The sequence below is a fragment of the Octopus sinensis genome, linkage group LG15, assembly GCF_006345805.1.
Source record: "Octopus sinensis linkage group LG15, ASM634580v1, whole genome shotgun sequence".
NCBI lineage: Eukaryota > Metazoa > Mollusca > Cephalopoda > Octopoda > Octopodidae > Octopus > Octopus sinensis.
In genome coordinates, this window is record NC_043011.1 from 56,305,582 (window position 1) to 56,330,610 (window position 25,029).

Genomic DNA, 25,029 nt, shown 5'->3' on the forward strand with positions numbered 1-25,029 from the left:
CATCTGATAGCTTGCATGGAAAACTGGATGCAAAATTATTAATGTGGTTAAAATTATTAAAATTATTAATGTGGTTAAAAAGCTTACTTAGCAACCATGTGGTTTTAGGTTCAGTCCCACTGTGCAACACCTAGGGCAAATGTCTTCTATTATAGCCCAGGATTACCCAATGCCTCAAGAGTGAATTTGCTTGATGGAAACTGAAAGAAGCCTTTTATATATATGTGTGTTTTGTGTATGTCTCTTTGTTGTTGTTCTCCCACTACTGGTGTTGGTTTGTTTACATTCTGTAAACATTTTGACAAAAAGGAACAACAGAATAAGTACCAGACTTTAAAAGAAACAAGGTGGTGCCCCAGCATGGCCACAGCCCAATGACTGAAACAAGCAAAAGATAAAAGGTAAACAGAAGGAGACGAGACTCAAAAAGCCAAGGAATATGGAGCTTGACAATCAAATGAGTCGTCAAGCTGAACACATTTATTAACGAAGATAAATTACACAAATGGTTGTGGCATAAGCTAAGTGCTGCTGCATACAATGCAACACGTGAGCAGACCATCGTTAAAAGGGCCATGGAAGCAAACGAAATACAAAGAAGATATCAAAGAACATTTCAGATTAAGCACAATTATGAAATTATCAATTAATGACGAAAGATTATTAATTACAACTTAAAAGAATTAAACTGAATTCAATTTCAAAGCAATCAAAGTTAGATTCTTCGTTAGCAACAAAACAGAATCATCCATTTTGCCACTTCTCAAACATGATGGTTCTGGAAGCATCTCCATGCAAAGATTGCTTTGCACTTGACTCTCCACTTCTAAGTAAATTTCTTTCAAAACTTACCAATTCCACTCCACCATGAAATTCATCATCATCATCATCATTTAATGACTGCTTTTAATGTTCACTTTTCCATACTTGTATGGGTCAGATGGAATTTGTTAGTAATAACGATAATAATAATAATGATGATGATGATGATGATGATAATAATAATAATAATAATAATAATAATAACAATAATAATAATCCTTCTACTATATGCACAAGGCCTGAAATTCAGGGGAGGGGAATAGTCAGACAGATCCCAGTATGCAACTGGTACTTAGTTTATCGACCCCGAAAGGATGAAAGGCAAAGCTGACTTCCATGGAATTTGAACTCAGAACGTAAAAACAGATAAAATGCTGCTAACCATTTTGTCCAACGTGCTAGCATTTCTACAAGACACAAGGTCTGAAATTTTGGCCGGAAGAATTAGTCAATTACATTGACCTCAGTATGCAACTGGTACAGGTTTTACTGACACTAAAAGGACAAAAGGCAAAGTCAACCTTGGTGACATTTGAACTCAGAATGTGAAATAGGACAAAATGCTGCTAAGCATTTTGTCTGACATTGTCAGCCAGCTGGAGCTACCCTAATAGTAATAATAATAATAATAATAATAATAATAAATGATTGATGCAGTACCAGGCAGTGGCTCTCGTGGCTTTTGATGTTATCATGTACATTGTTTTGTCTTGGTATAAAAGATGGGCTACAGCAAATATTCTGCTCAATTCCACAGATTTGCTTGTCACTTGCTTGTCCTTAACCAGTTGAGCATGTCCCTTAGTGGCTGATGAGATGTGCATCTCTGATCACGACCAGAAGTAGTGGGGGAACATCATAGCCGTGTGTTGAGAGGAATTCTTTGGTGTTCGAAGAATTTTACCTCTAGAAATATGGATGTTTCATTCAATATTCAGGGACCTTCTGCAAGGTCACGCTCTGTTTATCTTGATATAAAATCACCATGTCACGCACATATGGTTGTGATGTATGTGCCTGGTGTACCCTTATCAGACGAGTAGTGCTGTTCTCTCACTCAATAATAATAGGGCTTCCCCATAAAGAATCACCATCCTATTGAAGAAAGGGGTCAGGTATGATTGTAGAAGACAAAACAGACAAACCATGTAAGAAGACAGACTTTGCAATACCATTCGAAAGCAAAATGGATGGGAAAGAAATGGGAAAAATTGAGGAATAACAGGATCTGGCCAGAGAGATGAGAAGATTGTGGAAGACTAAGGCAACAATTATATCTGTGGTAAATTGGTGCCATTGGCCCAAGAGCCAAAGAACTACTTAAGAGGTTGAAGGTTATATTGGAAATGAGACTTGCATTGTCAACCTGCAGAAAAGTACCATCCTACATTCTGCACGAATCCTAAGAACGAGTCATGAAGATTTGAGGAGACTTGTTGGAACCAAAACCTCAAGATAGCATGTCTGCTAACTAATATAGTGTATAACAGTTAAAACAAGAACAATGATGATGATAATAATAATAATAATAATAACTCCCCCGCATCAAACCAAACCACTTCTGTCCTCACCTTTTTGCCACAAATGGAATGAAGAATATAAAGGTAAATATAATTAATCATAATACAAGCGTCATAATAATAATAATAATAATTTCTTTATTAACCAGAATGGCTAAGAAAAAGATTGAGGACAATACAGGTTGATACAGTGAGAGATTATATAAAAACAATTGTAAACAAGGGAAATAGCAAAAGAAAAAAATAATAAATAAACAGCAGAAACGACAACAACAAAAACAACAACAATCCTTTCTAATATAGGCACAAGGCCTGAAATGTGGGGGAGGGGGTTAGATGATTACATCAACCCCAGTGTTCCACTGGTACTTAATTTATCGACCCCCTAAAAGGATCAAAGGCAAAGTTGACCTCGACGGAATTTATACTCAGAATATAAAGAGACGAAATAAATAATAATAATAATAATAATCCTTTCTACAAAAGGCACAGGACTTGAAATTTTGAGTGGAGGGGGACTAGTTAATTACATCGACCCCAGTGTTTCACTGATACTTAATTTATTGACCCTGAAAGGATGAACAAATGCCCTTTATATAGCAGAAGGCATTTCATCTGCTGCTCCAGGAATACTGTCAAAGCATTATCCAGTCGTCTCTGCCTCAAAGAATTGTTTCTAACAAAAGCTGAAGTCTTGGAATTTGGAAGAGGGGTATGCTGTAGATACTATGTCCCCCCACCCACCCCCAACATACACACGATTCAAAATGCCAAGTAGATGGGTGTCTCACCTTGCAATTCCGAATTCCTTGTTCGATCTTGTTGTAGAGCTGGTCACCACCACCCATCTGGCCAATGTCCATCCAACAAGAGATCCCAGCTCTTTCCAGCCTGTCCCACAGAGCCTTCACTGCATCTTGACTGTCCCACTGGTAACTGATGAACACTTGTGGGCAGTGGGATTGTTCTGGAAAAGCAAAACACACATGCTATTGTAAATTATCTAAACGATAGCAATTAGTAATCACTAATATAATTACAATATTTTTTAGACAATTAACCTCATCAGAAAGGAGAGGGTTAGAGAAGAACAGTAAACTACTACTACTACTACTACTACTACTACTACTACTACTACTACTACTGCTACTACTACTACTACTGCTGCTTCCAAAGTATACACAGAGCCTAATCAAATAAATGCTTTTAGTCTAAAAGTCCTGACATGATTTTGCTAATCTGCTACTTTGAAAGATTTAATTAAATATATTAATATCACGTTATTAAAACAATACCTTTATTTATTTACATTTTATCTACTTATTTTTTAAAATTTTATCTATTCTATTTTTTTGTTTGTTTGTTTGTTTGTTTACTTACCTCTGCTCTGTTTCAGAAGATCTATGATGTCATACCTGGACATTTTCTCCAAGAAGGTGTGCAATACATCCACAGACACCTGTGTGTTGCCGCTGCCAAGAATCCAGTCAGTGAGCAGAGCAAGTGATGGATTTAAATCATTATTAAATTTATCGATTTTCGGTTTCTTATAACCTGAATTGACAACAAATTTAGGAGGCTGTGAATTTAACAGCATTTTTTTTTTACACTTAACATAAAATGTTCAATTACAATATTAATTATATAATACTAATTACATAATACAGGGTGACAGCACTAATCAGTAACAGGCACAAATACAAACTCGATACCAATTCAAACATGCTTGAGAAATATTTAAACCCATAAAAACAGCATTCACTGTTAGAAAATTACTATTTGTAAATCTCACAATGAGAGATATTCAGCAACAGTACTTTGTAGTAAAGATTGTTTGCCAACATAACATGGCAGTCCTGGTTTAGGACGAATGTTGCTGTAATTTAGCCCCAGGAGACATCGTCTCCAGCTGGCTATGACACGATCTGTGTCCTTATATTTTCGAACAAGGCAAACAATCTTTACTCCAAAGTACTGTTGCTGAATATCTCTCGTTGTGAGATTTAAAAATAGTAATTTTCTAATTTATAAATCAGTGTCACTGAAAACTATATATTTCGAACGGGAATTTGGCAGCACCACCTCTAGCCGAACAATTATTCTGTGTTGATGAAGGGAAATAACCTGGAAATCATGATACACAGATATTGTTTTGAGCTGAGTGGGAATGCTAGATTCCCTTGTTCAAAAATATAAGGACACCGATCGTGTCGTATAGCCAGCTGGAGACGATGTCTCCTGGGGCTAAATTACAGCAACATTCGTCCTAAACCAGGACTGCCATGTTATGTTGGCAAACATTCTTTACAACTTTCACTGTATTTTGTAATGGAGAAAATTTCTCCATAACAAAATACGGTCAATGGCTTTTTTCATGGTTCAAATATTCCTCAAGCCTATTTGAATTGGTAACGAGTTTGTATTTATACTCATTATGTAATGTCGTTATATAATTTAAATTTGTAATTATATGTTTCAAAACAAGTGAAAAGGTAGGAGAGATAACAAACATGTGGAACAGTGAGGCAGTGAACATGTGGTGATTTGGTAATGAAGCAGTGAAAAGTGTCTGTACAGCAGTGAACATGTGGTAACCATGATTCAGTGAACAGCAGCCATGAATCAATGAACATGTGGTACAGTAGCTGTGAAACAGTGAACATGTGGTACAACAACCCTTGGTCAGCAAACATGGTGCAGTGTCCATAATCAAGTGGATATATTGCTTATGATTACTACATGTTTACTACCACATGGGTACTATATCATCATCATCATTTTGACCATTTTTCCATGCTTGTACCCATCAAACAGAGCTTACTGAGACAGATTTTCTAATAGCTGGATGTCTTTCCCCCATGGTCAGACATGCTTTTGCAGAAGATTGGAAATGAATGACATTCATTTACAATAAACATGTAAAATCAAAACAAGGACACACACACATACATGGCAGGCTTTGGTCAATTTCTGATTACCAAATCGACTCACAAGTAACCATGTGGTAGTGAACATGTAGCAAACTGAAGTTAGGCGATCAATTACAGAGCAGAAAAAAATCAAATTTTTCTCCAAGTATCAGACACATCCAACAACAACAACAACAACAATTCTATTGTGTTCTTACCCAAATAATTGGCCAAACAGACCCAGTCTAGGTTTTCCACGCCATTATTTAATAACTTGGCAGCACTTTTGATCCAATAAGGCAAATCTGCTATTTCTTTCTCAAAGTTGCCTTTTGTTGATTCTAATAAACTGTTGGAAAGGATTGTCTTCTTCAAGGCTTTTACAATAAAAAAAACAACAAACATACAAAATAATAATTACAATTAATAAAGCTTACAGCAATTACCAACATGAAGCTAATTATTGGGTGTAATTACTTTAGTCCTTCACTGGTTTTGGTCACTGAGACTGTGGCCATACAGGAGCACCATTTAAATAATAATAATAATAATGATGATGATAATAATAATAATAATGACCTGATGCAGTATCAGGCAGTGGCTCTCATGGCTTCTGATCTTAACTGATTGGAAGTGTTATCATGTACATTATTTTGTCTTGGTATAAAAGATTGGCTACAGCAAATATTCTGAACCCGGAACCATATGGTTGGTAAGCAAGCTACTTCCCATATAGCCACACACATATATATCATCATCATCATCATCATCATCATTTAATGGCTGCTGTCCATGCTGGCATGGGTTGGATGGTTTGACCAGAGCTGGTAAGCTGAACCAGGCTCCAGTTTGTTCTGGCATGGTTTTTTACAGCTGGATGCCCTTCCTAACACCAACCACTTTACAAAGTGTGCACTGGGTGCTTTTATGTGCCACTGCATGCACACTCTGACATGGCACTGCACAGGCACTTTTGTGTGGCACAACACAGGTGCTTTTACATGGTGCCATCTATTAAATTTCACTTAGAGGTTATTAATCGGTCTGAGTGCTACAATAGAAGATACTTGCCTAAGATGCCATGCAATAAAATTTAGACAGGCCAGGTTTTGATTGGTTGCCAAGTAAACTGTTTAACAACACAGCCATGTTTGACCTCCTTTTATAGACTGTACCTCTCCATATTTGGTCCACATTTAAGGGCTCATACCTTCCCGTCTTAGTTAAAGTATAAAACATTTAAGTCTACCAATTTAGTTGTGTTTCACTTTAACAAGTAAATAATATAAACAATTAAACCATTTCTTTACTCAGAAACATGAGAAATAAGCACTCACCAACTGTGTGGTGGGGAGGGAACCATTTCTGAACGAATGTCGTCTTCATCCGGCGATGGCCACAACAAATGACCTGTTTAAGGAAAAAGTAATAAAAAAAAATAGAGACAATTTAACAAAGTGTATGTGTAAAGGTGACGAGTTCAAATCTGTCTCAAGAAGTAAATTTTATTTGTGAGTGGGACATTATCAACATTATCTCAGTTCAACTGTTATGGCCATTATCAGTTGAGAATGTTACTAACAGGGGAATTATCTCTCACCATCTGTTTTACACCATGAAAAAAAAATCATCCAAGTTAACAATTAACTCCCTCCAGAAACTTCATGTGACTTTTTGTTGATATTTTATTTTTTTTCTCGATAAAAAGACTCTTTAACGAACGTAGACTTTTGATATTCACATCTCTCATTCATTTTCTATTATTTATTTTTACTTCCTTTTTTTTTTTTTAGATAAATACTTTCTCTTATTCTATACATAAATGTTGAAATTATTCCAAGTTTTCAACCTCTAAAGAAAATTTCACTGTTAAGATATTTATATGCAGGTTTTCTGTATATTTTACTGGTAAGATAAATACTATTATCTGTTTGAGAGCTTCTCTGTATATTTCAGTACTAAGATAAATACTATTATCTTAAAGGGTTTTTTTCTCTACATTTTAGCAGTGAGATAAATACTCTTCTCTTTTTGTAGGTTTTTCAATATATTTAAGTGCTGAGATAAATTACTATTTCCCTGTGTGTCAATGTTTTTCTCTATATATTTCAACAGGAATATAGCATCCTCTCTACTGTCACTAGCCACAATAAAATGCACCCAGCACATTTTATAAAGTGGATGGTGACAAGAAGGGCATCGAGGCATAAAAACCAAGAGAAAGATGAAAGATAAAGGTGTTTCCCCTCTGACCCATCTGGGAGAGCAGTAATTCTAAATAAGAACTGACTCAGACCCTGCAGTAACCTATCCAACCCATGCCAGCAAGGAAAACTTCTTCTTCTTCTTGATGATGATGATGATGATGATGATGATGATTCATAATGATGGTGATGGTGAAGAAGGTGGTGCTGTTGATGATGATGATGATGATGATGATGATGATGGTGAAATAAATATTGTGTGGGTTTTTCATACGTCCCACAGTTGAGGTAAATACTATTATCTCTGTGTAGGAGGTGTTCTGTGTATATAAATATTTGAAGCAGAGCTCCACCACGGCTAATATTACAATGGTTTTTAGATAACTAGATGATTATTAGTACAGCAATTATAGTAATCACGCTGTCACTAGTTATATTAATTGATGTGTCTGGGAGAGTGGGTCAGTCTTTGCTAATTGTCTCTCATGCAAAATTAGATTCTGCGCTGTTGGACATTTTCGTAACAACAACAAATAAACTCTGTGGAATTCTTACATTCTTACAAAAGTATCAGCGACATATTTCTTGTAGATTGATGTTGGTTCACCGAAAAATTTAATTGCTTTCTGTGTCCATGGCTTTCATGACTGCATCTTCAATGAAACCTGATGCAGATGGTGCATAAAATAGCTCCCTACTCATAGGAAATGGGAAGCACTTGACCAACAGCAAAAGCAGTGGAGGCGCAATGGCCCAGTGGTTAGGGCAGTGGACTCGTAGTTTCGATTCCCAGACCGGGCGTTGTGTGTGTTTATTAAGTGAAAACATCTAAAAGCTCCACGAGGCTCTGGCAGGGGGTGGTGGCGACCCCTGTTGTACTCTGTTGCCCCAACTTTCTCTCACTCTTTCTTCCTGTTTCTTGTCCCCGACTTCCTACGCAACCGCTGAGCCTGGATGCGCATTCATCCATCCGTCGATTCTCTCGGTGTCGGGGGTTGACCTGCTTTCTCTTCTGCGGGTCTTACGAATAGCAAAGGACCACGTTTCGGACTTCTCCCATCTTGCGAGCTCTGGGACAAAGACCGTTTGCTCAACAGTAACAGCAACAGCATTCATGGGGAATAAAGAGGGGGCAGCAACACAAAATGACCAGCCCTATAGAATTTGCTTAAGCTAAAAAAAAAAAATTTTTTTTAAAGAGCCAAATAGACAAGAGGAATCAGAGAAATGTAAAAGACAGCAATAAAAAAAAGGAAACGATTCTGTAAAATGGAAATAAAATAAAAAGGTAAAATTGTTGAGGTGAAGATAAACAAAGAAAGATTTCAGCTATTAGAAGATATCTATCAAAATGAAATGTAAGCCTTCCCTAAATTATTGATATCAGAGGCAGGGAGGAGTTGGAGGGGGGGGGGTAGTAGGCGAGATAATTGTTTGTGTCTAGTTTTACAGGTGTCCTTATTGAAAATGCCTTTTATACATAGTTTACTAAATAGTTTTAATGATGCTCTCCATTGAAATGTATAATTTACCATTTGTCTTCAAGTTGTTTCCTGCAAATTATAAGTAGTGTCTCTCCTGGTAAACTTGGCCAAAGAATCTTCACATTGAAGTCGACCAGAATTCCATTTCCTTTTTACTTTTTACTTATTTTTTTTTTTCTTTCTTTCTTTCTGTCATTGAAAACAAACAAGATCTCTTGAAGTCTTGCTATAATGGTCTTTCAAGTAAATATGCTGTTGATTTCCAGACACCGATTATACTTATTATGTCTGTATTTATTCACCCTTTGTCGTCAATTATTTCTCAGAAAGCTTTCTCAAAGCAGTCTAAACTAGTTTCTTTACACATTCAAAATGATTATACAGTTAACACATTGCTGGACAATTGATGACAGTACCACAAGATCAAAACTTCCTTCAGCTGTTGAATTAGATACAAATAATTCAACCCATTGCACTTTGTTTGCTCCACAATAAATGTCGGCTTCAAGTATGGCTGTTTGGTAAAGTGGTTCACTTTGCAACTACATCCTTTCAGGTTCAATCCCAGTGTATGAGACCAACTGAGTGAGTGTCTTCTACTAAAGCCTTAACCCTTTCGTTACTGTATTTATTTTGAGATGCTCTGTGTTTCTTTCAATTACTTTAAATATAACAAAGAATTTAGTTATCATTAAGCTAGTGCTAGGAACATAAATTGTGACTAAGGTTTGGTGGAAGATTTTAGTTCAAAACTTTTGAAAACAGGACATTTATACTCAGAACCAGAGCCGGTTTCAGCCAGGTTGGTAACAAAAGAGTTAAACAAACCATACCCTGATGAATAAAATTTAGTCGAGAGAATCAGAGTAGAAGCATGGCAGTGAGGCCATTCCTGTTCTTAGACAGAAGACTTAATCCAGTACCTGAATAACACGACTACCACCTGGCCATTTAAATACCTTAAATGCTGCTGTGAGTATTTAATCCAGGTTTCTAATCCTTCCTTCTTCCCACCAATTTCAGTGACCCTGAAATTAGTCCGTCCACTGGCGATGCCATTAAAAAAAAGAAATTCTCACCATTATTCCAGTCAACATGGCTATCAGGAACTGGTGAATCAATAACAACATGGAGTTGTTCCCTTTCCTACTTCCCCACCACCCTCTCTTCTTACTTACCATCTCTTATCCTTCCACCTCGAATCCTCACCTGCTCTCTCTTTTCTCCTTCAGTTATAGGGGCCACTTTAAGCCCTTAGCCTTGCAATTTATGAAGTGATCCCCAATAGTGCTGGCAGCACAAAGAAATAAAAAAAGCACTCGTTGCACTCTGTTAAAATGGCAAATGTGACGAAGGGCATCCAGCCGTGAAGATCATGCCAAAGCAAACACTGGAACATGAAGTGGTCCTTTGACTTGTCAGATCCTGTCAAAATGTCCAATCCATGACAGTATGGATGTCAGAAAGAAAACCACATGTTTGTATGTTGAGTCTGACTGTGTGGAATCTTGGACAGGAATCTTCCATAGCCTCACACGGAACAATGTTTCAAGAGTGAAATTTCTGAGACAGAAACTCTGCAGAAGCCAACATAATTAATAACTGCAATTGTGATAATAGATCAATACATGATATTTGAGATCCTGTTACAAAGATATTTCACAACCAAACCCTATTATTTCTAGAGAGGCCCATCTCATATTCCAAGCAAATGGCATTTTTGATAAACTACAATGGGTGCTAAAAACACATTCTTGTGACTTACTCATGTGGTAAGTAGCTTGCTTACAAACCACATGGTTCTGGGTTCAGTTTGACTGCGAAGTATCTTGGGCAAGTGTCTTCTACTATAGCCTCGGGCCGACCAAAGCTTTGTGAGTGGATTTGGTAGACGGAAACTGAAAGAAGCCCGTTGTATGATGATGATGATGATGATGATGATGATGATGATATATATGTATATGTGTGTGTGTGTGTGTGTGTGTGTGGTGTGTGTGTGTGTGTGTGTGTGTGAGTGTGTATATGTTTCTGTGTCTGTGTTTGTCCCCCCAACATCGCTTGACAACCGATGCTGGTGTGTTTACGGCCCCGTAACTTAGCCGTTCGGCAAAAGACACCGATAGAATAAGTACTAGGCTTACAAAGAATAAGTCCTGGGGTTGATTTGCTCAACTAAAGGCGGTGCTCCAGCATGGCCACAGTCACATGATTGAAACAAGTAAAAGAGTAAAAGAGAGAGTATATGACCTGAGAACAATTTAAATCTTCGGCCAGGCAGAGAATACGGTTCTCTTTGCCCAGGTTTCCTCTTCTCAGTATTTAAATATCTTGTTTTAGATGTGGTTAATGTTTCTGACAAACATCATCCAAGGTAGGTTTTCTAGTCTTACAGCTGCTTTTTCATTTACATCTACTTTTGACATAACTTCTTTTGTGAAATCATTAATCTGAACCAATGGCTATGATGATTGCATCAGTTTTTATCTGCTTAGTTGAGTTTTGTTGAAGGATTCTTCACAAAACTAGGACACTAATTTTACAAAGTGATTCCAAGCGGTGATATGTGATCTGAATAATGGTCATTAAATCTTCCATAGATATTAACAAGTCTGAGAAAAGATTCTAATAGCTTCTCGTCGTTTGTCAGTTTTCATGTCTACAATTCTTGCAGCTAAATGATAATCTGGTGATGTATGTCTTCATCTGTCAGACAATATCCAAGGAAAGACAATTCACCAATCTCTAACACAGATCTCAACTCATTTGATCACCAGGCCTGAGAATTTCAACTTTTTATGATTGTACATAATCATTATCATCGTTTAACGTCCGTTTTCCGTGCTAGCACAGGTTGGACGGTTCGACCAGGGTCTGGGAAGCCAGGAGGCTGCACCAGGCTCCAGTCTGATCTGGCAGTGTTTCTACAGCTGGATGCCCTTCATAACGCCAACCACTCCATGAATGTTGTGGGTGCTTTTTACGTGCCACTGGCACAGTGCCAGGGGGGGGGGGGGGCTGGCAGCGGCCACGATCGGTTGGTGCTTTTTACGTGTTTCAAAGTTTGGTACAAGGCCATCAGTTTCAGGAGAGAGGGGCAAGTCAATTACATCAACCCCAGTACAAAACTGGTACTTATTTTATCAACCCTGAATGAATGAAAGGCAAAGATCAATCTTGGCAGAATTTGAACTCAAAACACAAAGACAGACGAAATTATCCATGTTCCAACAATATGTTCTATTACCCTCCAAAATGTAGCTCTTCCTGTTTTAATTCCATATTGGAAACACGTTCACCTTAAAACAATCTTAGGTGTATTTAATGTAGTAACATCTCTTTCTTGAAAATACATTTCAATTTGTTGATATGCTTCCTTTAAATCCATTTTGGCAAAATAATTCTTCACTTGAAAACAACAAAACTCAATCCAGTATTTAGGGAATGGATAAGATCCTGAACAAATTCTTTCCTTTGCATCTAATTTATAGTTCCATCATATTCTGAGATCTCTTTATCCATCTTTCGCACACTAACTAAATCAGAGATCCGTTTATTCCTTCCAGGAAGAACTTCTTAAAATCTTTTATTAATTAATTTCCTTACTTTAACAAGTATTGATAATGGTTTTTGCCTCAAAATAGCATGGTTTCATATTACCTTTGAGAAGGATGTTAAGCCATGAAACCTCTTAATCTCTCAAATCGTCTTGGGGTTTCAATCTCAAGAATTAATGTTGAACAATCAACATTCATTCTTCGTGTTCAGATCAACAACCTATTATTATTTTTTTCATTCTACAACAATGACACTCACAATCTCTCTATTCTCCTTGCCAATTACCATTAATGCATCAGACTCTCTCAGAATCTCAAAGACTGATCCATCAAATTGTTTTAGTTGGAAATCACATTTTCTTAATTTTGCTTTATTCAAATCCATCCAGGAATTCTCAGCTTTTGCAGTTACTTGGCTGTCAATGTGGCTGGCACTTTAATGTTAACATTATCGAGTTTTGCAATCATCATTCTATATTTTTTATTCCAATTTCACAAATACTTGCAGAATCTTCATTTTCAATTTCTTCAATTCCCTCAACCATTTCCTTAAATTATATATTGTCCTCAAAATGATTCTTTTTTCTCCCCACATTTAATACATATTTGAGCAAATACAGGATATTCAGAGGATGCGTGTTTAGATCCGCAAAAGAAATATTAAGACTTAGATATTTGTTTCTTTAAGGCACTGACATGGGGGGGGGTGCTTATGTAGCACACATATAAGAAGTTTGCTATGCAACCCCAGGTTCCTGGATTTAGTCCCACAGTGCAGCACCTTGGGCAAATTACCTTCTCTAAAACCCCAGGCCAACCAAAGAGGATTTGGGTTTTTTACAGATGAAACATTGGCCCTGTTGGAGTCATTTCCATACCTAATCATTATATTTTGTGGTAGGGGTTCTGAATGACAGGGGAAGATGTGAGACGACCACCAAAAATGGCTGTACAAAAGTTTTCAGCCACCTCACATAAACCAATTAAGATACAGTGTTTTAAAACAGAAAAATGTCTGCAATGAAAATTTATTACATAATGTTCATTTTCGTCATGTAATGTGGGTCAAATTGATAAAAATTGATATGGGACTAGCCAGAGTTTTATCTTTGACTTGTTTCAGGCATTCGACTGCGACCATGATGGGGCACCACCTTTAAAGGATTAGTCAAACAAATCAACCACAATCTGGTGCTTATACCATCGGTCTCTTTTGTCAAGCAGCTAAGTTAAGGGGACATAAACAAACCACTTGCCCAAGGTCTCACACAGTGCAAGTTTCTTAACTACACAACCATGATTAAGACCTAGGAAAATGTTGTCTCAGAATAGTCACAGTCCAGTGATTCATCTCATCATTGTTTAACGTCCGTTTTCCATGCTAGCATGGGTTGGACGTTTCGACCAGGGTCTGGGAAACCAGGAGGCTGCACCAGGCTCCAGTCTTATCCGGCAGTGTTTCTACAGCTGGATGCCCTTCCTAACGCCAACCACTTCGTGAGTGTAGTGGGTGCTTTTTATGTGCAACCGGCACAGGTGCCAGGGGAGACTGGTAACAGCCACAATCGGAAACCAGTAAATGGAGAGAAAAATGTAAAAAAAAAACAGACAAGATGGGGTGCCAAGAACATGGGAGACTAACCTTTTTGCTAAGACATTCATCAAGATCAAGAAAATGAAGACAAATTTCAGCTGTACAACCACTGATATGATGAAAATCACATAACTGACCACATGGACAACTGACGCTGGTGCTGTAGGAGATACGCTTCATCCATACTTCCCGCAGTCGAAGAAGTGTTGTGTCCAAAAAATTACGAACCTGTTGAAATATAAAATGGCTTTTTTTTTTAAACCCTTAATTAAGAATTTTTTTAAATAAAAAAAAACAATATTTTCATAAGATAATATTCTATTGACGAAAGAAAGAAAGAAAAAAAGGAAGGAAGAAAGAAAGAAGTAGGAAAGAAGGACGAAGGAAGGAAGGAAGGAAGAAGGAAGGAAGGAAGGAAGGAAGAAGGAAGGAAGGAAGGAAGGAAGGAGGAAGGAAGGAAGGAAGAAAGGAGGAAGAAAGGAGGAAGAAAGGAAGGAAGGAAGGAAGAAGGAAGGAAGGAAGAAGGAAGGAAGGAAGGAAGGAAGGAAGGAAGGAAGGGAGGGAGGGAGGAAGGATGGAAAGAAAGGAGGAAAGAAAGGAGGAAGAAAGGAAGGAAGAAAGGAGGAAGAAAGAAAGGAAGGAAGGAAGGAGGGAAGGAAGGAAGGAAAGAAAGGAGAAAAGAAAGAAGGAAGGAAGAAAGAAATAAATAAATAAAGAAAGAAAGAGACTCTTCAATGCTTTGAATGAATTTTGGAAATGAGATTTAAGGATTTAGTGAAATAGCTTTTCTGTTAAGAGGCTGGGTATTTTGGAATATAATTTAAAAATAAGCAAAACTAGGACCAGGGCATTCAATACCTTAAGCCAGACCAACAATGTGTGACCCCTTTTTCCAACAAGAACCCCATCTCTGATTTTGCCTTCAACATCCTCTATGCATTGAATTTATTACATTTGCTGGAAAATGCATGCACGCACACAATGTACAACAGGCTTCTTTCAGTTTCCATCTACTCCCAAGGATTTGGTCAGCCCAGGGCTATAACAGAAGACACTTGACTGAACCCAGAACCATGTGGTCGGAATGCAAGCTACTTGACCACACGGCCATTCAGTCACATGACAAAGACAAAACTGATTAACAGAAAACAAAATAAACCTTAATTATTTATATTCATTAAGCTACATTATTTAAATGAAAGTGCATGGCTTAGTGGACACATCATTGTCAGGTTGAGGGTTCAATTCTTGAATAGAGTGGTACATTCTGTCCTTGAGCAAGGCACTTCATTACTCTTTACACCAGTGCATTAACCCTGTAATGTACTGGTGTCCTGCTCAGGGGCAAGTCTTGTATTTTCAGTCACTAAACATCTCAGAAATTCAGATAAGCCCCAGTTTTGTGGCCCTTCTGGCTCAAAGCCAATTTTTAATATTATTTAAACTAAATTGGATTTTGTCTTCAATGCTCTGTTTTTTTTTTCTTTTTTTAGTTCAGTTGCTTTATTAAGAGACACAAGCATGGCTGTGTGGTTAAGAAGCTTCCTTCCCAGCCATATGGTTTTGGGTTCAGTTCCACTCCATGGCACCTCGGTCAAATGTCTTCTACTATACCGCCAGATCAATCAAAGACTCTATTGGCTAGATGGAAACTGAAAGAATCTTTTATCATGTTGCACTTGTGTGTCTGTGTGTTTATGTGTACGCTTGTCTTGACATCACATCTAACCATGGGGAAATATTACTTCACTAGGATACAGGTAAGGATTGGTGACAGGAAGGGCATCCAGTCGTCGAAAAATCTCACCAAATTCTGTCTACACTTGCAAGCAAGGAAAAGTGGACATTAAATGATGATGATGATTAAAACTAAACTAGGGTAAGTCTTAATTACACCCTTCTCTCCACCCCACATCCCTATTCAAAATAATAGAATTCAATTAATAATTTGGTTGGCTATTTCTAAAAACAATCTTCATTTTGAATCCACAGTCTCTGATGATGATGATGATGATGATGAGTCCCTGTAACATCTCAGTGATACAGATCAGATTTGTAAGCTTAGGTTACCTTTGATAGGAGAATATTATTAATACGAATGAATACCTTAGCAACTGCTTGGGGGCTCGTTACAAGAGGAGCTTTCTGTCCATTGTCGCTAATATAAACATCCTCTTCTCTGGCTTCGGCAACACGCATCACAACAACCTGCAAACAAACAGATTACAACAAACAATACAGTCTTTCACTTCCGATACAATAAAATTAGAAGAGCTTTTCTTCTTGTTTATCAATCATTACAGATAATGGTATGGAACCACTGAAATCTGTATGCGTTACATAATTAATTTTACAAATTTCCAAATCCTTTGATAGGATAGAACACCTGGAGACAGTAGTAATTACTAATAAATAAACCCAGGTGAAGACTTAGAAATAACACCAACATGTTAGAGAAGTCATATACGTACAGAGATGAGAGGAATTTAGGTGGAATTCCTAGCTTTGAAATCATTTTATCATTATCATATTTTAGTATTCGGAAAATAAAAGATATTTTATCAACGTTTTAACCGAGTTCTTGGATAAGTTCAATAACTTTTCTTCAGAGAATAATCTAATAGAATTCCAAGATTAATTGAAGCTGAAAATAAACAGTATTTGAGGTTTATATAAACATGGTGGCTAAATATTGAAGCCAGGCATTCTCGTTAGAAGAGTAGATCTTTTTTTGATAGTAGGAGCAAATAATTAAGATCTTTTACTTAATTAACTTAAATGTTCAATGGCATAAGGGTGTTAAATTTTGTTCTCTCTCTAACCGATAGCAGCTAATTTATTAACTGAAGTGCTTATACACATGTTGCATCATTGCTGCTTTATCATTGATATCTCCATTACTGTACTGCATGGACGGACACACGGACACACACTCTTTTCTACTCTAGGCACAAAGCCTGAAAGTTTGGGGGGGGGATGGGGGTAGTCAATTAGATCGACTCCAGTACGCAACTGGTAGTAAATTTATTGACCCCCAAAAGGATTAAAGGCAAAGTCAACTTTGGTGGAATTTGAACTCAGAACATAAAGACAGACAAAATACCGCTAAGTATTTTGCCCAATGTGCTAACGTTTCTGCCAGCTTGCCACCTACACACTCACACACACACACACACACATATATATATGTAGATATTTGGTCAGTTATGCTGCACTGCTGCTGCTACTACTACTACTACTAGTATTATTATTATTAAGGCGGTGAGCTGGCAGAACCATTAGCACACTGGGCAAAATTCTTAGTGGCATTTCATCCACCTTTATTTATGTTCTGTGTTGAAATTCTGCCAAGGTCAACTTTGCCTTTCATCCTTTCAAGGTTTATAAAAGAAGGACCAGTTGAGTACTGGGGTAATCAATTTACCCCCTCCTTCAAAATTGCTGGCCTTGTGCCAAAATTTGAAACCATTATTATTATTATTATTATTATTATTATTATTATGGGTGTGGATTAACAGAATCATTAAAGCATTACCTGTGTCAGAAAAAATGTCCTTTCAATACAAGTGTACACACACACACAATATATTTGTCTATTGTATATTAATGTAATGGTCTGTTTGTAAACCTAAATGTGCTTTGATATACGTAGCTTTTGTATATTGAGTTGAAGGATGTAAACATTGACAAGAAGACTGAAAAACTAGAGTTTTTGTGAACAAAGTTCCTTGAGACATTTGTTCTGCACCAAGTTACACAGACACTTCCCTATCACTTTCACCGTTGTAACCGACAAAGCTTTCATTGATAAAATATGATACAAAATTTTCAAATCAAAACATTTTGAGCTTAGTTGCAGCCGTTTTAATAGTCAAATCCGGCCGATGGAATTGGCTCATTTGTGGAACTGTCACAAATTCCATCCTTCTACAGATTAATAAAAAAAAAAGAAAGAAAAAAAATCACACCCATCTGGCTGTTATACTACACCTAACATAATCAGAAATGGGGTGGGTGGCAGTGCAATGTTGTCTTGGATTAGATTTAAGCCTAACGTTCATTTGTTTTTATGTTTGTCTGAGTGGTTGCCAACCATCTTTTGCCCTTTGATTTCCCCTAATAAACATTTGATATTCAAAAAAATTCTTTTATATCTTTATAATTAAATAATGTAAAGTATAGAAGCCATCTTATCATGGCTAACCACATTGGGGAGGGGGTGTTACTGTAGCTTTATAGCCCCAAGAGATCTAGCTGGCTTTAGACACACTCCAAGGACACTGATATTGTGTCTAAAGCCAGCTAGAGACAAAGATCTCTTGGGGCTATAAAGCTACAGTAACACCCCCTCCCTAATGTGGTTAGCCATGATAAGATGGCTTCTATACTTTACATTATCGAGCGATTACTGTTTCAATCTCATTCTGAGATTTAATTATGCCTAATTAAATATTATTGTATAGAAAAAATATATATATATACCAAAAATTAATTTATGAAAGTGTCATTAATTCTATTATTATCCAATGTAACTATTTTAAAAATGATAATAACAGAATCAATGACACAGGCGATAGCAGGCCCCAAAATAGCATTAAATAGCCAAGGGATTAAAATTAATCAAAGGACATACTAGGTATGTCTACTTGCTTGAAATAACAGTCAAAACTCTTATTAAATCGCCAAAAATACACTGATGAAAACTACAGAAATCAAACGAAGGCAAAATCAGGTTAAGACAATCTACTAACATACATTTAAGTATTTGGACTCATGTGGACCGGTTTCTGCATTGGTAAAATAAACCTTAGCTTCTTCAGCATGCGTTACCATAATTAGGAGTCTCTAATCATGTATGTACAAAATGCATGTTAGTAGATTGCCTTAACCTGATTTTGCCTTCGTTTGATTTCTGTAATTTTCATCAGTGTATTTTTGGCGATTTAATAAGAGTTTTGACTGTTATTTCAAGCAGGTAGACATACTTAGTATGTCCTTTGATTAATTTTAATCCCCCGGCTATATATATATACATATATATTGTGTGTTTCTAAAAACAAGCAATTTATTGCAGAAAAGTTTTAACAGCAAATCATTATGTCCTTTGCCCACTAAATTGCTGGCTTTGAACCCTGCAATGAACTGGGAACTCCTTCAGGGGAAACGCTGTGACCTTGGTCATTTGGTTGCCATGGAAACTGGGCAACCAACCTGAGGAGTCCTAGGACTCAAGAAAAACAATCAGAAGAGACTGTAACGATGTGCTGAAAATCAGTAACACAACAATAAAACATTCATGCTTTGATATTTATAGAATCAGAGTTCAAATTCCACCGAGGTTGACTTTGCCTTTCCTTTCAGGGTCGAAAAATTAAGTACCAGTTGTGTACTGGTTTGATCTAATCGACTGGCCTTCTCCTCACCCAAAATTTCGGGCCTTGTGCCTAGAGTAGAAAAGGATATTTAATGAATCAATAAAATGGCAGGCAAGCAGAACTATTAGCAACCCGGGCAAAGTGTTTGGCAGCATTTCGTCTGTCTTTATGTTCTGAGTTTGAATTTTGCCGAGTTGAACTTTGCCTTTCATCCTTTAAGGGTTGACAAAAATAAGTACCAGCTGATCAATGGGGTTGATGTATTGACTCGGCCCCTCCCCCAAAATTGCTGGCTTTGTGCCAAAATTTGAAACCAATTATTTGTAGAACCAATGAAAGAAAAAATATATATAGAAATAATTTAGAAGGTGGCGAGCTGGCAGACACGTTAGCGTGCCAGGTGAAATGTTCAGCGGCATTTCGTCTGTCTTTACATTCCCAGTTCAAATTCCACCGAGGTCGACTTTGCCTTTCATCCTTTTGGGGTCAATAAATTAAGTACCAGTAATGCACTGGGGGTCGATGTAATCGACTTGATCCCTTTGTCTGTCCTTGTTTGTCTTCTCTGTGTTTAGCCCCTTGTGGGCAATAAAGAAATAAGAAATAAGAAATAATTTAATAAAAAAAAGTTTTACGACAAAATTTAAAGATAAATAAAATAATTAGTAAATATTAGTAAATATAGGTGCAGGAGTGGCTGTGTGGTAAGTAGCTTGCTTACTAACCACATGGTTCTGGGTTCAGTCCCACTGCGTGGCATCTTGGGCAAGTGTCTTCTGCTATAGCCCCGGGCCAACCAAAGCCTTGTGAGTGGATTTGGTAGACGGAAACTGAAAGAAGCCTGTCGTATATATGTATATATATAAATATATATATATGTGTGTTTGTCCCCCTAGCATTGATTGACAACCGATGCTAGTGTGTTTACGTCCCCGTCACTTAGCGGTTTGGCAAAAGAGACCGATAGAATAAGTACTGGGCTTACAAAGAATAAGTCCCAGGGTCGATTTGCTCGACTAAAGGCGCTGCTCCAGCATGGCTGCAGTCAAATGACTGAAACAAGTAAAAGAGTAAAAGAGTAAAGAGTATAAAACAATTAGTAAATACGGTGAATAATTAGTGAATATATTTGTTACCTTGATCTTTGCGTATGAACTTGGTAACATTTCTAATATAAAATCATGTTCAGAATCAAGAAAAAGTCGAGCTACTCGGTAGTAAAGATATGGCTCAGAGCCACCACATTCCTGAGACCAATGGATGGTGTGTGCTAATATGCGGTGAAATAATGCTTCTGAAAAATATAATAAATCTCATCTCAATAGTTTTGTAATGGATGTAAACAGTTGAGAATGGTTGTTTATGAAATAATCTTAATTCAGTAAGAATGATGGACAAAGTCTGGTGATAGTAAATACGGCCAGGGTAAATGGAAATATTATTATGATGTTAATTTGAAAATAGAGTTAAACCAAAACATTTTAATCCCTGTCTCTTAAGAGCTTAACAATCTCTTGTCTCTATGAGCTTTCTTTCAACAAAAATCATACAACCATTCCCAAGCAAGCAAACTGGAGTTCACCAGTCAAAACGGAGATGTAGATATTCAAGTGGTCGTCAGTCCTGCTAGAAATAGCAGCTGAATTTACGTTAAATCCAAATTGAACCACCTTAAAAAGAAAAATGGCACACTCGATACTGTACTCCAAGATATACAATATCACAAAAAAATAAACAAGGTAATTGCAACAGGAATGCCCGTGATTGTAAACTAGCTGGATGAAGGTTGATCATAGGCTAAACCAGAATAACATCTTTCCTTATAAACGAAATCCAATTTAAAGATTCCTCAACATTGAAAGCATCAGAATTATCTTCATCGTAATACGCTTTCTTGGCTTGGTGTCATGCATAAAGTCAAAAGCTAATTTAATGTTATTTAGCTTCTGCCTTTATCCAAAACTGCAATCTCCTCCTCAACTATGAAAGGGGTTCTTTCTCTATATAGACTGGTGCTCATATCTTAAACCGCTAAGACTTTCAAATACATTCATATGGATAATTGTTAAGGTAACACTTCCGAATGACTCCATCCTTCAGCTCATCAACTGTACCTGTCTTTTGTTTTCATCTTGGTTATCGTCAATAACTTCTGATCACCAGAACAGTTTGATACCATCTTAAGCATATATTAACCTTTATATATCACACAACGATTTCCTTCTTTTTATTACACCTTTTTCATGAATTTCATTGTTCCCCTATCGTGCCATCGTAATATGCCTACTGGTTGTATACTTCACATTTAAAACAGCTCTAACACACACACACATGTATGTATATGTGTGTGTGCACATATAATATATATCGTGTCTATAACAGGATCCAGGAAAATGTGAGGTTAAAATGAATGCGATCTATAAAGCGAAGCAAGTACAGTGTGAAGAAAAAGTATTAAGCATGGTTTGCTCGTTTCGTTTTTGCTTTACACTGAATTGAATCATGTCACCACAGACGATTACCAGGATTCTGTCATTTTGCATCAAACCGTTTCTACCTGGAATCCATGCACTGAATACCCTCCAACAATATTTCGTTTTCCCCCCACCAAAATAACATTTTCCTAATTCTTTTTTCATTGTATTTTCTAATGATGTTCAAATGAAAATAAATTTAAATGAAATTACATAAATTTTCAAGTACATACACACACACACACACACCAATAAAATTGTATACTGGCAATTACAATGTTTCCATCACATAAAAATTAGACAAGAGTGGAATGTGGTGGTGGTGGTGGAGGTGTTGCTGATAAAGGTGGTGGTGATTGTTAAAGGTAGTAGTGATGGTGGTGGTGGCTGTGGTGATGTTAGTGGTGGTGACAGTGATGATAATGGTGGTGGTGGTGGTGGTGGAGGTGGTTGTGATGATGTTGATGGCAGTGGTGATAATGGTGATGTTGGTGATGGTGACAGTGGTGGTGGGAATGAAGATATTTGTGTTAATTACCTGGAAGGAATCCATGAAAATTTAAATAAAAGGTGACAACATCTGAATTTCCCGGATGAAGTTTCTTGTTATCTCTCGGTAGATGAAACATCGAAGGTACATAATAACTAGCTCCTTTGCTGTTATCCACCTAATTGGCAGGAAAGAAATACAGAAAAAAAAAAAGGTAAAAAAAAAAAAGACAAACAAACAAAAAAATGAAACCAGATATCCTCGATTCAACATTTATTTGCATTACCTTTTAACAGGCTTAATTTGTTGCTATGGGAGATAAGATCTGAAGAAGAGAATGTTTTTGAAATATTTTAATTAAAAATATCATGGATAGACAGAGTAAATGCCATCTTAAAATACTGAAGCAATTTCTGGCAGATGACTGCGAGATATCAGTCGAGTCTAAATAACCAAATTATCAGGAAATCTGAAGATCGATTTTAGATTTTTTTACAAATATATTTATATGGGCATACGTGTTTGTTTGTACGTACACACACACACACACACACACACACATATATATATATATATATATATATACATACATATTCATACATATATATGTACATAACTCCATGTCCCCCTACATGGTCTTGCTTTTTGCTTTTTGAACCCAAAAATTAACTAACTAACTAACATATACACACACACACATATATACATATATACACACACACACACATATACATATATACACACACACCACACACACATATATATATATATATATATTATATATATATATAAATATATGTATATATAAAATATAAACATATAAATATATATATATATAAATAAAATATAAACATATAAATATATATATATATATATAAATATATACATACACACACACACACACACACACATATATATATATAAACACATGTAAGGTAAGGTAAAGGGTAAAAACCCCTTTCGGTCATCAACAACCAAGGGATTGCACTGAGAAAGTTCCCCTCCGAGGCACGAGTCCCGACAAGGTTGTTTTATGGAAGGCCAGCAGTCACCCATGCATAACAACCTCCTTTCTCCAAACCACTGATGTTGCCCAAGGGAAAGGCAAAGGGGCCGATACAGCTTGGCACCAGTGATGCCACAACTCATTTCTACATCTGAGTGAAATGGAGCAATGTGGAATGGAGTGTCTTGCTCAAGAACACAACACTCAGCCTGGTCCAGGAATCAAACTCACAACCACACAATAGTAAGCCCAATGTTCCACCTGCTGAACCATGTGATTTCACTGTGTATGCATATGTATGTTTGTGTGTGTGTGTGTATAAAAGTATATATAAATACACACAAACACATCTATACATATATATATACATAAATACATACATATGTATATGTAAATATTTATATTTATACGCACACACACATATCGTCATCGTCATCATCGTTTAGAGTCCGTTTTCCATGCTGTCATGGGTTAGATAGTTTCAATGAGGTCTGGAGAGCCAGTCGTTGCACCAGGCTCCAATCTGATCTGATAATGTTTCTACAGCTGGATGCCCTTCCTAATAATGCCAACCACTCCAGAAGTATAGTGGGTGCTTTTTACATGCCACCGGTACAGGAGCCAGTCAGGCGGGCCTGGCATCGATCATGTTCGGATAGAGCTTTTTACATGTCACCGGCACGGGAGCCAGACTTGTAAAGTAATGTGGAATGTACGTCAGATAGATGTAGCCATCAGCTGAGTCCGTTATCAAGACCACCTGACTATTCTTGTGGCTGGGAAGAGCAGGCAGTTTTCTTGCTTTGGTGGTTATGAGGAAAGTGGACATCATTAAAAAGAATAAAAAGAGAAAGTTTCCTTCTTGACCCTCATTGACTTTGGCAAGCTTCACTTGAAGAGAAAGATGAAGGGGAAGCCGGAGATGCTGTTCTCCAGTGAATTTGATGAATGGTGTATGAGAACAGAGGGAATGGCTTGAGTGATTGGGCCTAGCCTCAACATGCACCTGTAAGCTGGAGAACAAGGGATGGTAATCACAGTAATTCAGGACCTGTGAGGGATCCTTGATTGGTTCTAGGTGATTCCTGTCCATTTGGGGGACACTTTCATCATTGCTATTCAATTGTTGTTTTCTTTTTATTTAATCACAATTCCTCCTGTATCATATTCCATCTGTACATCTTGGGCTGTTGTGATCAATAAAGAAAAGATTATTATTATTATTATTGTGTATTGAACCCCCCCCACTCCTACTAGATGTGAGTAGCCTTGCAGATCCCTCTGCAAAAATCTGTTCTGCCCCACCTCCCCTCATATTAATCCCCCATCCCCTAGCATAGAGCTGACCAACCCACCTCCCCAGGAGCTCATAACCCTATGAACTGCATGGCAACCTCAATAGTGCAGGTGGCACAAAAAATAAAAAGCACCCAGTTAACGCTGAAAAGAGGTTGACATAAGGAAGGATATCCAGCCATTGAAACCATATCAAAGCAGACACTGGAACTTGGTGTAGTCCTTGGACACATCGGATCCAGTCAAACCCTACCAGAATAGAACATGGACATTAAATGATGATAATGATGATGATGATGAT

At 37.1% G+C, this 25,029-nt stretch overlaps 1 protein-coding gene across 1 annotated transcript in view; it reads right to left on the reverse strand.

Annotated features, from left to right (window-relative positions):
* LOC115219837 overlaps positions 1 to 25,029 on the reverse strand; it is a 104,249-nt gene that overhangs the window by 10,790 nt on the left and 68,430 nt on the right. Inside the window, exons 13-20 of the mRNA XM_029790123.2 lie at positions 22,475 to 22,604; positions 20,599 to 20,756; positions 16,194 to 16,295; positions 14,136 to 14,315; positions 6,589 to 6,661; positions 5,470 to 5,628; positions 3,723 to 3,896; positions 3,134 to 3,309 (exon numbers count right to left, since the gene is read on the reverse strand). Of these exons, the coding sequence (XP_029645983.1) occupies positions 3,134 to 3,309; positions 3,723 to 3,896; positions 5,470 to 5,628; positions 6,589 to 6,661; positions 14,136 to 14,315; positions 16,194 to 16,295; positions 20,599 to 20,756; positions 22,475 to 22,604 (1,152 nt within the window). The remainder of the gene's footprint in view (positions 1 to 3,133; positions 3,310 to 3,722; positions 3,897 to 5,469; positions 5,629 to 6,588; positions 6,662 to 14,135; positions 14,316 to 16,193; positions 16,296 to 20,598; positions 20,757 to 22,474; positions 22,605 to 25,029) is intronic.